This window comes from Cydia amplana, chromosome 18, assembly GCF_948474715.1.
Source record: "Cydia amplana chromosome 18, ilCydAmpl1.1, whole genome shotgun sequence".
Classification (NCBI taxonomy): Eukaryota; Metazoa; Arthropoda; class Insecta; order Lepidoptera; family Tortricidae; genus Cydia; species Cydia amplana.
Window position 1 is genome coordinate 1,620,723 of NC_086086.1, and position 14,654 is coordinate 1,635,376.

Here is a 14,654-nt window from a genome sequence, read left to right on the forward strand (position 1 = left end):
TTAATTTACTTATTAAAATAAAATTAATCATTAAAAATACTGTATTTAATTAGCAGCAAAAATTCTACATAAGAACATCTGTAATTTTATCTGAATCAAGTTAAAATCTTGCCAATAGCCCAATAAAAAAACATTTACACTGATAATTCGTCGTAATTTCTAAATGTGATTCACCCAGGCAGACCCTCGATACAACTATAACACAGGACTCAGAACATTACTGTGCACTTATATTTTATTATTATTAATAATAACATCAACTTAGTATAAGTTGTTATCACCGACTGTACTTTAATTAATTTACATAACTACCTACAATATGGGTTGCCATATAAAAAAAATGCAATATCCTGACAAAACCCCGAAAGTCACCCTAAAAATTATGACTTTTCCTGGGTGGTAACTTTTCCAAGAATACACCCATTCATCCGTATCTTGAAGTTGTTTATCACGCACTCGTTTTTGCCAAGAAAACTTTAAACCAATATTTTCGAAGCTAACAATAGATCTTGGTGGCAGTTGTCGCTCGGGCCACTAGCCACTAACCTCGCCACCATATGCTATAGCTAGTAGCTACAGTATATGAGTATAACCGTCCCTTACCGCTGCCCAACTCCTAACTTTTAGCTAAATTCTAGTGGTTGAGATTTCTAAAAAAGCTTCCCCCCGCAATCCTGCCCAAGGGCCAAAAATCCTGACATGCATGTCAGGGGAAATCCTGACGTATGCGAAACTTAAACTCAATGACGTAACGGTATTATATCACCTATTTCCTATGGCCATTTTCCGTCTCCATCATCAGATCAGCTCTGTACCTACAGCACTGTCGCAGCTCTACCGAACGTAAAGCACTTCTAATCTAGCCTCCAAGTTTTATGCCACATTAGTATGTGTAATATAATAATAATAACGAAATGACACAAGTTAAATAAGCTTATAATGGCCATTCAAATTTCAAACCCAACCGATGCGATGACTATTTTTACGTGTTTATGTGGCTGCAGTTTCTCAATCCAACGGAGCAGCAGTTGACGTCCACGAAGGTTCATAACACATCGATATTAACCATTTCCAAAATTATAACAAGTCTGTTCTGGCCCGCGGTCTAAAAGACGAAAGTATACGAAAAAATACAAGATAAAAATTTATCTCTGTCTCTGCCACTCTTATTAAACAGATTTAAATATAAATATAGATAGTTTTAATATTTTCTTTTGTCCTATGATTATCACTGAATAAAAATGAAAAGAAAAAAATATATAAATATAAATTTATAGAAACAATCACATTCGCACACATTTTTGTGTTTGTTTTGATTATGTCTATGTTTTTATATCGTACTAACACTAGTTATAAGATTTAATGTAACTTACTAACCATGTGGTATGAACTTTCAGTCTGAATTAAATGTTATTTTGTAGGTAGGTAATGTAGGTATACTTATTTATAACTTGATCTATCCCTAAACTGAGCAAACATCGTTTTGTGCCTACTCACCTATCACTGTACTGTCTCTTTTGGAAATAATTTGTTTTTATGTTTTTTATGTACTATAGTTAGTAGTTACATTAGGTAGGTATTTGGCGACGATACACATACCTACTTTACTACTAAAATACCCATAACACAATACCGATTACCGGGTTTCGTTCCTATTTCAAGTTGTTTATTGTTGACCCAAAAACGTACGGCGAATTATCAGTGTCCTAGGCGTTCTATAATTATTATTTAGACTTATAAGACGATAAAGAATACTATACGTCAACAACATACTTACAGTTTTAGATGAATCTGACGTCGATCAGGTTTCCTTCCAATCGCGATTGGTCGAATTGCTCTGTGGTAAAATGTTAAGGAATTTAATAATATGCATTTAATCCTTTTCTAAGGTCTACTTATTAATCCTTTAACGACGTCAACTGACGCGAGCAGCTACAGCCCAATATCAACCTTCGTGCATTGCGACAAGGTTCACAATGATAGGCGTGGCGCACAAAGGTTGACGTTTGATGAAATTTAAATCATGTCATATCATGTCAATAAATTCGGCTGTCCCATAGAAGTCAGCGGCGTCACATCAGCCGGTTCGAAACAGACAACTTTATTTTCTCGTTCGGCTTTCAGCATTGGTCCCATAGTAAAAGTTGTTCAGTATGACCTATAAAGTCACTACGCAGAGTCAGTGGCGGTACTTCCATACAAGCCCAAAAGCCGGGCTTGCCTTAGTTGCCTTACCGAAATTACGTAGTGATAAGATCAATACAGATTATTTTAAAACAGCGCGCCAAAAGAACCCGTATTATTAAATTCAAGCCACAGCGCTCCGACCGCGGCGCGTGTTGCAAATTTTTGCCGTGGCGCCACTTCCGCGCGAAAGAAATCAGTCGCAGGTTATGCTCGCTATTCTGCTCGCACTCGTCGGCTTGCAACCGGGCTTGCTTTTTCGTCCCGCTCTTAGGCGCTCTAGCCTACAAACCGCCATATAATGAATGTAACTATTTGTTGGTATAGATAGCACTTTTGTACGGCGATTTAAGCCTGGCTTTTGGTGTGAAGTTAGCTGCATAAGTTTGCACGAGCGCGATTTCTTGCGCGTTGACTTCAAGTGTATTATTATTTAGTCAAAACAAAAGTTGAATTAGTGAATATGGATTTGTTCGTTCGTTGTGGCGTTTATAAGTGTCTAATTAGTGCAATGGATGAAGTTGTTCCTTGTGACGGTATGAAATGCGTCCACGTATTACTCAACGAAGGCAAGGTAAAGTCGTTAAATTAATTTCGTGGATAAATTCTATCTAGTCACTAGTCATCATCATCATCATCATCAGTAGTAATAGTAAGCCGTATGCCCTCAGTGCGCTATGATTAGCTAGCCTCGATACGGTAGCAGAATGTATTTGAGTCCGAAGAGTGAAGATTAGACAGTTATTTTATTACGAAAACATATCTTTCGGCTTGCCTTACTCCAAAACTCTAGGCACACCACTGCGCAGAGTATGCGTATGCCCACAGAATAAATAATCGTACTAGGCACAGCAGGTTCACTCTCTAACAAAACGCGTCTATTACGACAGATATGGCCGCTAGGTGGCGCAAGCGCGAGCAAGCGTCCGTTCCGTCGAGCGGTGCGCGCTAACTACTACGGCTAGACACCAAAATTGGTGTGGTTGTAGCGGCGCGACGAAATTGTGGAGTGAGCCACGCATAGACTAGGAATCCTCTAGACGGAGTTTAGAGCAATTATTTCATGAAACCGATGCTGCCAAAGTACTGGGGTGCGCGGGACGAGGTGAGCGAGTCCCGTGCCGTGATCGATTGGTCCGTCCGAGACACGGACGTCACACAAAGACACTTTGACTCGAAAATAGAGTAAAACTACCGTATATTTGTGGCAGAGGGGGTAGCGCTACTATGCTCAGTCTGGAGGATGTTTTGTCTGTGGAGCCACGCATGATATGGCTGTTGATTACATTTTCACCTGTATATGTGACGTTATCTATGAAAAGAGACCTTATTGTCGATGGCGCTTACGGCATAACGATGCTCCGATATAAATACAATGCCGCGCGACGCTGTGCGGCGTAAGCGTCATCGACAATAAGGTTCCTTTTCTTAGATAGTGCCCCATATTTTTAGGGTTCCGTACCCAAAGGGTAAAAACGGGACCCTATTACTAAGACTCCGCTGTCCGTCCGTCCGTCCGTCACCAGGCTTTATCTCACGAACCGTGATAGCTAGACAGTTGAAATTTTCACAGATGTATTTCTGTTGCCGCTATAACAACAAATACTAAAAACAGAATAAAGATTTAAGTGGGGCTCCCATACAACAAACGTGATTTTTGACCGAAGTTAAGCAACGTCGGGCGGGGTCAGTACTTGGATGGGTGACCGTTTTTTGCTTGTTTTGCTCTATTTTCTGTTGATGGTGCGGAACCCTCCGTGCGCGAGTTCGACTCGCACTTGGCCGGTTTTTTATAAAGGATACGTCGACATCTCTCCGCGTGCTCTCTGTGAGCGAAAATGGCGACCACGCAGCCTGGCGTCGTGAACTGTATGGACAGCAGCTGACCAACTTGAGACAGTTTCTCGCTTAGCAGCGCGAATGTGGTCGACGGGGGCAACTGAAGCAAAACAAAAAATACTGAGATTTTTTTTTACACTTATACAAATACAAATACTCTTTTCACCTCAGCAGCTCGAACAAGGGTACTTTGCTACTTAAAAACAGTGAGCAAAATCGCATTTTGCTCACTGAGTGAGACAAAATGAGCAAAATGCGATTTTGCTCACTGTTTTTAAGTAGCAAAGTACCAAGGGTTCGAGCTGCTGAGGTGAAAATTTAATTGTTGGTATATCTTAAGAAAACATGAGTGAATAGAGGTAAGTGATGAAGAAGGAATACATTTTTCGGGTTCTCTAATATGTTCTCACTGCTGAGGTGAAAAATGTTGTGTACTACACTAGATCAAAGTTATTTACATCTCGTGCGCTTTTGAGTCCCTTACTACGCTCAAGATTCTAAATTAGATTCTAAGCACTCGAAGTAATATCAAACTTTGATCTCTTGTTGTACAAATAACTATTATTGCACACCTCATTACAGAAAACAATACAAAGAATACGGAAAAGAAAAGGTTACACAACACGCGATCTTATCGCTAAAAAGCGATCTCTTCCAGACAACCTTTAGGTAGCGGAAATTGATAAATTTATGTCATGTCAGTAAGTGTTTCAGATGTAATAAAAGAAAGCTAGCACAGAAAAAATACAAAACAATACAATATACATATAAAAATAAAACTTGTACTTTCTCTCATTTGATTGATTTCTTGAGACCTTTCTGACCTAGTCTAAACTCAATGAGATTTTGTTTTCCTATCGAAAAGTGCCTTTAACCGACCGACTACGGTCAGCTCCAGTCAGAACATAAATGCATTTTCATCGGAACTACATTTTTTTTAGATTACTACTAGTATCTTATTACTTTTGATTATTGTGGATTTGAATCAGTTTCATGCATATGACGCGAAGCTAAGTAAATGTCTATACTTAAAATTTATTCTTATTCTTAAAATGTATTCTTATACTTACGTTACTAAACTGCAATTTCGCTTCCGATCCTGTTGATGGTACATTAGAACCCATTGGTACATTAGGTCCAAACGAATTCTGTGCAGGTCCCGGCATAGAGAAATTAGGGCCTATCATCGGACCGGACATTGGACCGGCTATTGGCCCTACCATTGGTCCTGACATCGGACCGGACATGGGACCGGACATGGGACCGGACATTGGACCCATCATGGGACCTGGCATTGGACCCATAGGACCAGCCATGGGGCCTATAGGGCCCGTCATTCCCGCATTAAACATCGGACCCTGTGGACGCACCGGCCCCGACATAGGACCCCGAGGTCCCGGCTTATTAAGTCCGCCTTTGAAAGAAGTGGTTCCTGGGGCGGGAGGCTGTGCAGGCTTCGACCAAGGTTTAACAGGTGCAGGTGATCGAACAGCATTTATAGATCGATTGGTGATCGTAGAAATTTGCTGGGATTTTTTAGCGTTCTCTGGCGGTTTTTTAGTAGTTTTAGCGTCTGGACTTGGTGACCTCGAACCGCCACTAGAGCTTACAGGACTGGGCTGGCTCTTCCTTTTCTTTTCTAAAGACGAATTTGTCTTATCTTCCTTTTTACTAGTTTGGGAATCGGGTGTGGATGGTTTATTGTCTTCTTTAAGACTCTCGATTATAGAATTAACGTTTTGGTTGCCTTTAATTGATTTCAGTACCGTCATTAAATCGTCTACTTTCATGCCTTGAGCGACCAAAGAAACCAGCGTTTCTAAAGCTTCTTTCGCTTTTCTCTTATCGTCATCGCCCTTTGAATAAGTGTCTTCATCATGAAGGCATTGTTCTTTTGGGGTTCTGAATAAGCTGCTATTTAATTCAGTGTTTTGGCCTTTGACAAATCTTTCGTAATGCCTGACGATGTCTCTTAGAGGTGTTCCGTTTTTAGCCAAGCCTGGGCCGATGCTGTTGAGGCCTTTAGGTAAGATGCCGGTGCAACTAGTTTTTATTATTCGGACTATTAGAGGGACACCATGGAATTTTTGATTATTTAACATGGAAACAGCCTGAAACCAAAAATATAATAATAGTACCGTTGAAATGTTGTAAAGCTGTAAAGCTTTAGTAGTAGACGATGAACATGAGGAAGCAGATATTATTTTCTAACGCCGTAATTCATAAACGTCTGCTAAGTTAATCAGCTGATGATCATCCTTTGTCCCTCTCTATGGCATAATAACAGATAAGGATAAACGACGATCATCAACTGATTAAGTTAGCAGCCGTTTATGAATAACGCCATAATTCAGCACCCCTGAAAACTTCGAAATCGACTACTTTAACTACTTAACACAAATCATTTCACGGCCGCATCCCAGAAAATCTCAAAGTTGACAACCTTGCACTTTCCTGGCTAAGTGCATATCACGATTGATGATTAATTTCGAACGATTCAGAGGTCTAATAACTTTGGTCACTTGGTTAATGCCAACACTTTTTACGCGTTAAAAATTAAAGATATCTTATTGATGCGGGTTGAACACCCCCTGATGGCACTGACTAAAATAACCGACTTGGTTTCACATTACATCTCAAAACTTTTTTGTAGTAGAAGAATTGCGTTGCGAGACTTGCATCTTTTTACATGTAATGTGTTTGATGGGATAAAGAAATTACCTGTAAGGCTTCGAGCGGGTGCCTGTACATGACTCGAGCGTACGAGTTGGGGTTAGCGAATGTGACCACGCACACTACCACTTCACCCGCCAGGGTCAGCACCTCCTTTAGGTCCTCTTTGGAGCACCGGAACTAAAAAAAAAAGCGGCCAAGTGCGAGTCGGACTCGCCCATGAAGGGTTCCGTATTTAGGCGATTTATGACATATAAAAAAAAACTACTTACTAGATCTCGTTCAAACCAATTTTCGGTGGAAGTTTACATGGTAATGTACATCATATATTTTTTTTAGTTTTATCATTCTCTTATTTTAGAAGTTACAGGGGGGGGGGACACACATTTTACCACTTTGGAAGTGTCTCTCGCGCAAACTATTCAGTTTAGAAAAAAATGATATTAGAAACCTCAATATCATTTTTGAAGACCTATCAATAGATACCCCACACTGGGTATGGGTTTGATGAAAATAAAAAATTTTGAGTTTCAGTTCTAAGTATGGGGAACCCCAAAAATGTATTGTTTTTTTTTCTATTTTTGTATGAAAATCTTAATGCGGTTCACAGAATACATCTACTTACCAAGTTTCAACAGTATAGTTCTTATAGTTTCGGAGAAAAGTGACTGTGACATACGGACGGATTGACGGACAGACAGACAGACATGACGAATCTATAAGGGTTCCGTTTTTTGCCATTTGGCTACGGAACCCTAAAAATATCTTTGTCTCTTGCAAATTCCATGTGGTGAAAGGTCATACTCATAAGTCATAATGAATAACTTTGAGTGTAGTTAAAACAGTGAAGTATGTACTCTTACCGGCTTGTAAGGATATTGTGGAAATGTGTGGACAATTTTTTTTTGTGTCGTTATTCTGCCTCTGCTGCCTTAATGTATGTAGAAATGTTATAGACCTACTAACATGCTTAGTAGAAAGGCCACATCACTACCACAAAAATACAATATTTAAAAAAATTACAACGCTTGTTGACATCATGACCATACATCGGGGTTTTCGGTGCTGGAATGATTTCGTGTATTTATAACTTTGTTCTTTGTAAAATAATTACCAAACTATGAATAACTATTTTTATAGTTAGTAAGCTCCAAATGTGCTTAGAAATGTTAAAATAGTATCAGTGTTTACAGTTTTTAGTGTAAAACATTCCCGCACCGAAAACCCTGATGTATGATCATGACACGCGGAAAATCCCTAAAAGAACTAACAAGGTACTTACATTTTTTACCAAAACCCAGTTTTGAAGTGAGCCCTCTATACCCAAGGAGGCTAAGTACTGGGGTCTGACCCCATAATAGCCTTTGGGGTCCGGCCTCCACACATCCATATCAAGACCCCATGGTTTTTCATCTGCTTCCTTTTTCCTGTTAAGAACATTTTATTTATATTTAGTTTTATTTAACACTAAAAATTACAATAAAAATATCAGTCTTCACAATGAAACGTAGGTATAGTTTATTTTATTTTATTAAAAGTAAAACTGTGGAAGCAGTGATTAACACTTTGAACGCCATTGTGGACCTTGTTGGAATGCACGAAGGTTGATATTGGCAGGCCCGGATCTAGGGTAGAGCGAGTGGAGCGACCGCTCTAGGCGCCGGATGGCAAAGGGGGCGCCAAAATCGCAAACGAGAAAAAAAGTTTTAAAAGACGCGAGTGTGGCGGGGGCCTAAAATACGCTTGAAAACTTCAACGAAGGGCGCCAAAACCCGATTTCGCTCTAGATACCCTGATCAAGGGCTCGGGCCGGCACTGGATATTGGGTTGTAGTCGCGCGCGTCAGTTGACGTCTTTGGCAGTCAAACGGTTAAGAATATTGTGAATTATTACCTCTATGCTTAGAAATAACAGATGCCGGTCATTAGCAGACAAATGTGCCTAATCCAAAATAATACTTGACTTCTTTTTTGGAAGCTGGTATATAAATTAAACTAACCTTTTAGCTTGTGGTTGCTCATTTTCTTCCAAGTCTGAGTCATAAACTAAACAAAAATAACAATTATTAATTATATTTAGTGGTATTTTAGTTTTAGTCCCTTTAGGTTCTAAGGTATTCATTTTATCATCCTTGCTTTTTGTTTTTGTATTTTATGTATTTTTGATTAATAAATTATATTTAAGTATTTCATAATAATTAGTAGATATATCAATATAAATAATATCATGTAAAAACATAAAAAAAATATCTGAGATGAGATGGCTAACACAATAAAGAAAGTTATGCAAGTTTGAGTAAAAATATTTAAGTAAGGCTGCATTGGAGTAATATTAAAACCGGCCAAGTGCGAGTCGGACTCGCGCACGGAGGGTTCCGCACCATCAACAAAAAATAGAGCAAAACAAGCAAAAAAACGGTCACCCATCCAAGTACTGACCGCGCACGACGTTGCTTAACGTTCGGCTCGACGTTCGGTCAACAATCACGTTTGTTGTATGGGAGCCCCACTTAAATCTTTATTTTATTCTGTTTTTAGTATTTGTTGGTATAGCGGCAACAGAAATACATAATCTGTGAAAATTTCAACTGTCTAGCTATCACGGTTCGTGAGATACAGCCTGGTGACAGACAGACGGACGGACGGACAGCGGAGTCTTAGTAATAGGGTCCCGTTTTTACCCTTTGGGTACGGAACCCTAAAAAGCACTAGTATTAACCAAACCAGAAGTACTTCATACTTTGGCAACACTTACGCTACTGTAGAGTCTGAGAAGAGACGAGTCATGGAATGTATGGGGCCCAATACATTCCACGACTCTTCTCTTTCCGCACAGACTCTAACGCTTATCATCTTGCTTACTGTTGCTATAGCAGAAAATGCTTCTAGTTCAGTAGATATTTGTTATTTTAAAAATTACCCCATTTTGAAGTTACTCCTATCTAAAGACACCTTCACCGGTGGAGCACCCCAGTATTACCACAGTATAATAAAGAGTACTAGCGTGCAGTATGGACGCTCCCTGCCTCCCGTTGAAAGTGCCCACCCGCTCTCGGTTACCTCAGTTACCCTACAATGTCTTATCTCACACACAAGCATGGTACGCGTTCACCTACACGAGCTTAGGCTGTGTGCTTAGGAACGCGTTTGTTTTATACATTTGATCGCCAGTGTCCGAGGTGTGGTATTATTTATTTATTTATTTTATTTTATTTATTTGGGGCATCAACAGCAATACAAAAAGTACATGATACATAGCACAATGAACAGAAAACAAAGCCAGTAACAGATGTCCACAATAATACAGCTAACATGCAATAACAAGTGGCAATAATATAAACATCTTTAGGAAAAATGAAGGGAGAGAAAAAAAAAAATATACAAAGTAGGTGTGGGCTTGCGTAACGTGTGTGTGTGTGTGTGTGTATTACAGTAGTATGGAACTCCTGTAATAACTACTATAACACGTGTGCAGTAGGGCGCTCCACGGGTTAACTAACATTAATGTATTTAGCAAATCAAAACTTAAGGTTTACCTTGTACTATTGGTGACTCCACCCTTATGTGGACTTTATCAATAGACTGCGAACCTAGAATTTTCTTAGCTTTCTCCCTAAGAGCTGCACTTCCAAAAATCGCCTCAACTACCTTCTTGTCCCCATTCTCAGATAAGCTGACTTCACATGGCCCGCACTGTTAAAGAAATTACAAAAAATACACTCCCTCAATAATTGAAGATACCACTACCTCCACAGACTAATCTCAACAAGGGCCTATTTTACCCTCTGGGTCGAAGGTCAGATGGCAGTCGCTTTCGTACAAACTATAGTGCCAAGCCAATTCCTGGGATTAGTTGCCAAGCGGACCCCAGGCCCTCATGAGCCATGGCAAAATGCATTGGTTGAAGAGAATGTAAGGTGAATATGGTAATTCTGGGTCTCTATTGTTTCACAAATAGTTTTAAACCATAATGTATTGTTTGCCCGCATTTTCGTTAGTCATAATTCATTTGGTTCAGAAACGCATCACTTTCAGGATTGCCATAAAACAAACCTAACCTAACCTAACCAAACGAAAATCCTGACATGTTAACGGTTTCAGTTTTATGACTAATGATAATATGACAAACAATACATTATGACTTAAAACTTTATGCGAAACAACTGGACCCTGGTAATTCTATCTGCGGGGTAAGAATGGCTGGCCCTCACATTTGGGCCTGTTTACACATAGGTCAGTGTTTATTGCGAGTTGATACATTGCTTGTGTTTTGTTTAGTGGTAAATGTATGAACTCTCACTTATAAATAAAATAAAAAAATAAAAAAGCCTTTTATTTCTGGTTTTCATACATGGATTTTAAAGCATTGGTAACTTACCTATGCTTAAATCTAAATTTCACCAGAACCCTCTTTGGAGGTATAGGCCTCTTCCAGCTTTTTCCATTTTATGCGGTCTTGGGCCTCCCATATCCAATTGGCCCTTGCTACTTTAGTAATGTTGTCAGCCCAACTCTCACTTAACACTAATCAATATGTAAACAAGTCCCGGTATGAAGGCCAGTTACACTTAACACGCAGCCACACTTAGCCATATTGACTTTACCAAAGATGTTTCAGTGAATAATATCAATGTAGTTAACATTTAGCAATAGCTCTGACATTTTTAGATGAACGTATAATAGCCTGCAAATTGATAAAACAATTTCTACAGGTGATATTTTAAAGTTATGTGCTAAAGGCGAATTAGGGTATATATTTTTGTAAACCCTTATTTTCCATGAACTTTAACATTGATTTGATTGTAACTAAAACTCATATACAGTATCACAGTATACAGCCAAACTTGTAGTTGTAATAGAATTATAGCACTTACCTTTTTCACCAAGAAATCAGTCATCTTTACCAAACCATAATTTTCTGGGAAATTTGATACTAACAGAGGAATAACCTCGTGCTTTCTCTTTCCCGAATTGAATTTTTCCACCTCTTGATCTTCTGAATCTAAATTGGAGCCCTCTGAAGTGTTACTATCCCGGTTTATCTCGGTTTTAATCTTTTTATCACTTTTCGTGTATGATTTTGTACTCGCATTTTGACCATTGTTTCTACTCATGTTTCACAAGTTAATACTTTGTAAACAGACTTGAGCTTTATAGATTATCAAGAGAGTAAGATATAGTTTCACAAAAAAACTCTTTCGCTAATTAAAATTGGCTTAATTCTTAGTTCAATGCCGGTTTTATTATATTCTTCCTTGACACGCTACGCTACTCCGACGCCGAGTCCGGTTAATGCTCAACCCAGGAATGTACAGCCCAATAATTGGCGTCCACTTTTTTGGACGCGAGTTATTGGGTTGTACATTATTGCCCTGTCCAAACAGTGGCTTCATATTATTGGCACGGACCAAGCTTGTACACCCTGATAACGCTCAACCCAATAATACACGACCCAATAATACGAATCCATTTAGTGAACGCCGAATATTGGTCGCATATTATTGGCCCGTACCGATAATGCTCGACCTGGGATTGCTCAACCCAGGAATGTACAGCCCAATAATTGGCGTCCACTTTTCGCTGCATACCACAGACTATAAATATTTGACACATAGAGTGATATTCTAGGGATGGGACGACGATTTTTAAGTTTACGATTCAATAATGTTGTCATGCGCAAAAAATAAAGCAAATACTGTACTGGTATTATGATGTATTATAGCTGGTCAACCAAATCTTGTCAGTAAAAAAAGGCGCGAAATTCAAATTTTCTATGGGACGTTATCCCTTCGCGCCTACATTTTTCAAATTTGCCGCCTTTTTCTACTGTCAAGATCTGGTTGACCAAGTACATAAATTATAATTTGTCAAAGGACTGTCTCATTTCAAACATAGACAGAGAGAATCATACTGTCTTTGTCTTACACTAGTACTAGCACCCAAAAGAAAAGGATGAGTATAGTTTATAGGATGAGTATTTTTTTGTGGTAACACACTATCGCACCGCCCGCGACCTTGGTGCGTGGCACCCATAAGTGAGAGCGAGAAAGAGATATCTGTCTCTCGCTCTTATTTATGGGTGCGACGCACCAAGGTCGCGTTGCGGTGCGGTGCGATAGTGTGTTATCACTTTTATATACTTACAATTTGGTTTGACCAACTATATATTTCTTTGTCATAAGCCCCCTCCACACTCATGCGCGAATCGAGGCGCGAAGCCGCGAACGCGAGTGCGGAGTCGATTTCGCAGAGTGTGGAGGGGGCCTAAGGTGGAAGTTGGTGGAAGGATATTATGGTCTTGTTACGGAGCTCCTGGATGTGGTGGTGCAATTTAGGAGGATGTCGTCGGCGTATTGCATGATTGTGGTTGCCATTTTGGTTGTTTTAAGCCCCCTCCAGACAATGTGCGTGAATCGCGGCGGGAAAACGCGAACGGGAGTGTGGAGGGGGCTTTAGAGGCGGTCCAGATTTTAAGGCCCCAGTACACAATGGGCCATCGCCGGCCACTCCAAGGGACGCAGCCATGCGGTAGAATGAGATAGCAATATCACTTGCTCCCTCTAACGCATAAATGCGTCCCTTGGAGTGGCCGGCGATGGCCCATTGTGTACTGGGGCCATAGCAGGTAGCATCCTATAGAAGTGGTCTACGCGTGCCTCCGTGAGGGACAAAACATACGCAGTGCGACGCTATGATTGGTCGAATTTATTCGTTGCTTACCATAATCCAAACTAAATTATGGTGGGGAATAAAAAAAAATGTGAGACTGTGACAAGGACAAACAATAATAGCGCTTTCGCTGCTACTCCTACTGAAAGTTACATAAGACTATCCCGTTCTGTCAGTTATTCCTACCACTCTTGCCCAATCTTGTTTAATACTAGATTCATGACTGGGGCCTTTACATTATTGGTCCCAGCACTGAGCCCAAGTCGTAACACACTACCGCACCGCACCGATTTTTGCGCGCCCATAAGTGAGACCGAGAAACATATATCTCTTTCTCGCTCTCACATATTGTTGCGGCGCAACGTGGCCTTGGTGCGGTGCGGTAGTGTGTTATGGCTATTATGTTTTCCGGCAAAGATTTCAAGGATATGATAGCCTGGCCACACAAGCACGGAATTTTCATTCGGTTTCCGTACGGAATATCAGGTGGGAACGGGACGTCCCTCTACAAATGCATAGCGCTGTCTCGCTTGCACATGTAAATTCCGTGGGTGTGCGGCCAAGCTATAGCCCCCTCCAGACTCCAGAGTATGGAGGTGGCTTAGCAAAAGAAGTAAGCTCCCATTCGCACGGCAGCTTTTTCAACGCGCGTTAAAAAAGCGTTTGAATGACACAAATGGATACATGTGTATTTATTGACACGACAGCGGTGGCGCTTTTTATCAAGCGTTATTGGATTTTAAACTTTGTGCCTTGGTTGTTAAATCGAATTTAGAGTGCGGACAGATTCAAGCGCTTTTTTAACGCGCGTTGAAAAAGCTGCCGTGCGAATGGGGGCTAAGGCCCCATACTCACGAGCGCTTTTACAAGGCGCGTTAAAAAAGCGTTTTAATGACACAAATGGATACATGTCTATGAAGGATATGGTCTTGTTTCGGAGCTCCTGGATGTGGTGGTGCAATTTAGGAGGATGTCGTCGGCGTATGCATGAATGTGGTTCCCATTTTGGTTGTTTTAAGCCCCATCCAGACTATGTGCGTGAATCGCGATGCGAAGCCACGAACGCGAGTGTCGAGGGGGCTTTAGAGGCGGTCCATGATTAGACTGGTGATCCATCCAGCGTGGTAATGCTGCGAGCATCATGGGCACTTTTGCACCAGGAAGGACTTGAAGCGTTTTGTCTTTTTTTTAATTTATAATTTTTATTTTTATTTGTAATTTTAGATCTTGTAACTATAATTTGAACAACTTCCCAGTATCTGATTCAGTTGAAATTTGGAGTACTATTGT

At 40.2% G+C, this 14,654-nt stretch overlaps 1 protein-coding gene across 1 annotated transcript; it reads right to left on the reverse strand.

Annotated features, from left to right (window-relative positions):
- Nucleotides 1–1,759: 1,759 nt before the first annotated feature.
- On the reverse strand, nt 1,760–11,900 carry LOC134656562 (uncharacterized). The gene is made up of 8 exons (XM_063512119.1): nt 11,570–11,900; nt 10,232–10,388; nt 8,696–8,741; nt 7,979–8,123; nt 6,745–6,876; nt 5,094–6,134; nt 3,988–4,123; nt 1,760–1,837 (listed from the first exon to the last, which is right to left on the reverse strand). Exons 1-8 carry the CDS (start codon nt 11,807–11,809, stop codon nt 1,782–1,784), a joined length of 1,953 nt encoding a protein of 650 aa, XP_063368189.1. The 5' UTR covers nt 11,810–11,900; the 3' UTR covers nt 1,760–1,781.
- Between the last annotated feature and the right edge of the window lie 2,754 nt (nt 11,901–14,654).

Coding starts and splice junctions, on each gene's coding strand:
- LOC134656562 (XM_063512119.1), bottom strand. CDS start 11,809: ATGAGTAGAAACAATGGTCAAAATGCGAGTACAAAATCATACACGAAA. Junction 6,135..6,744: donor ACCCGCTCGAAGCCTTACAG/GTAATTTCTTTA, acceptor TTTTGGTTTCAG/GCTGTTTCCATGTTAAATAA. Junction 4,124..5,093: donor CGAAATTGCAGTTTAGTAAC/GTAAGTATAAGA, acceptor GTTTTGCTTCAG/TTGCCCCCGTCGACCACATT.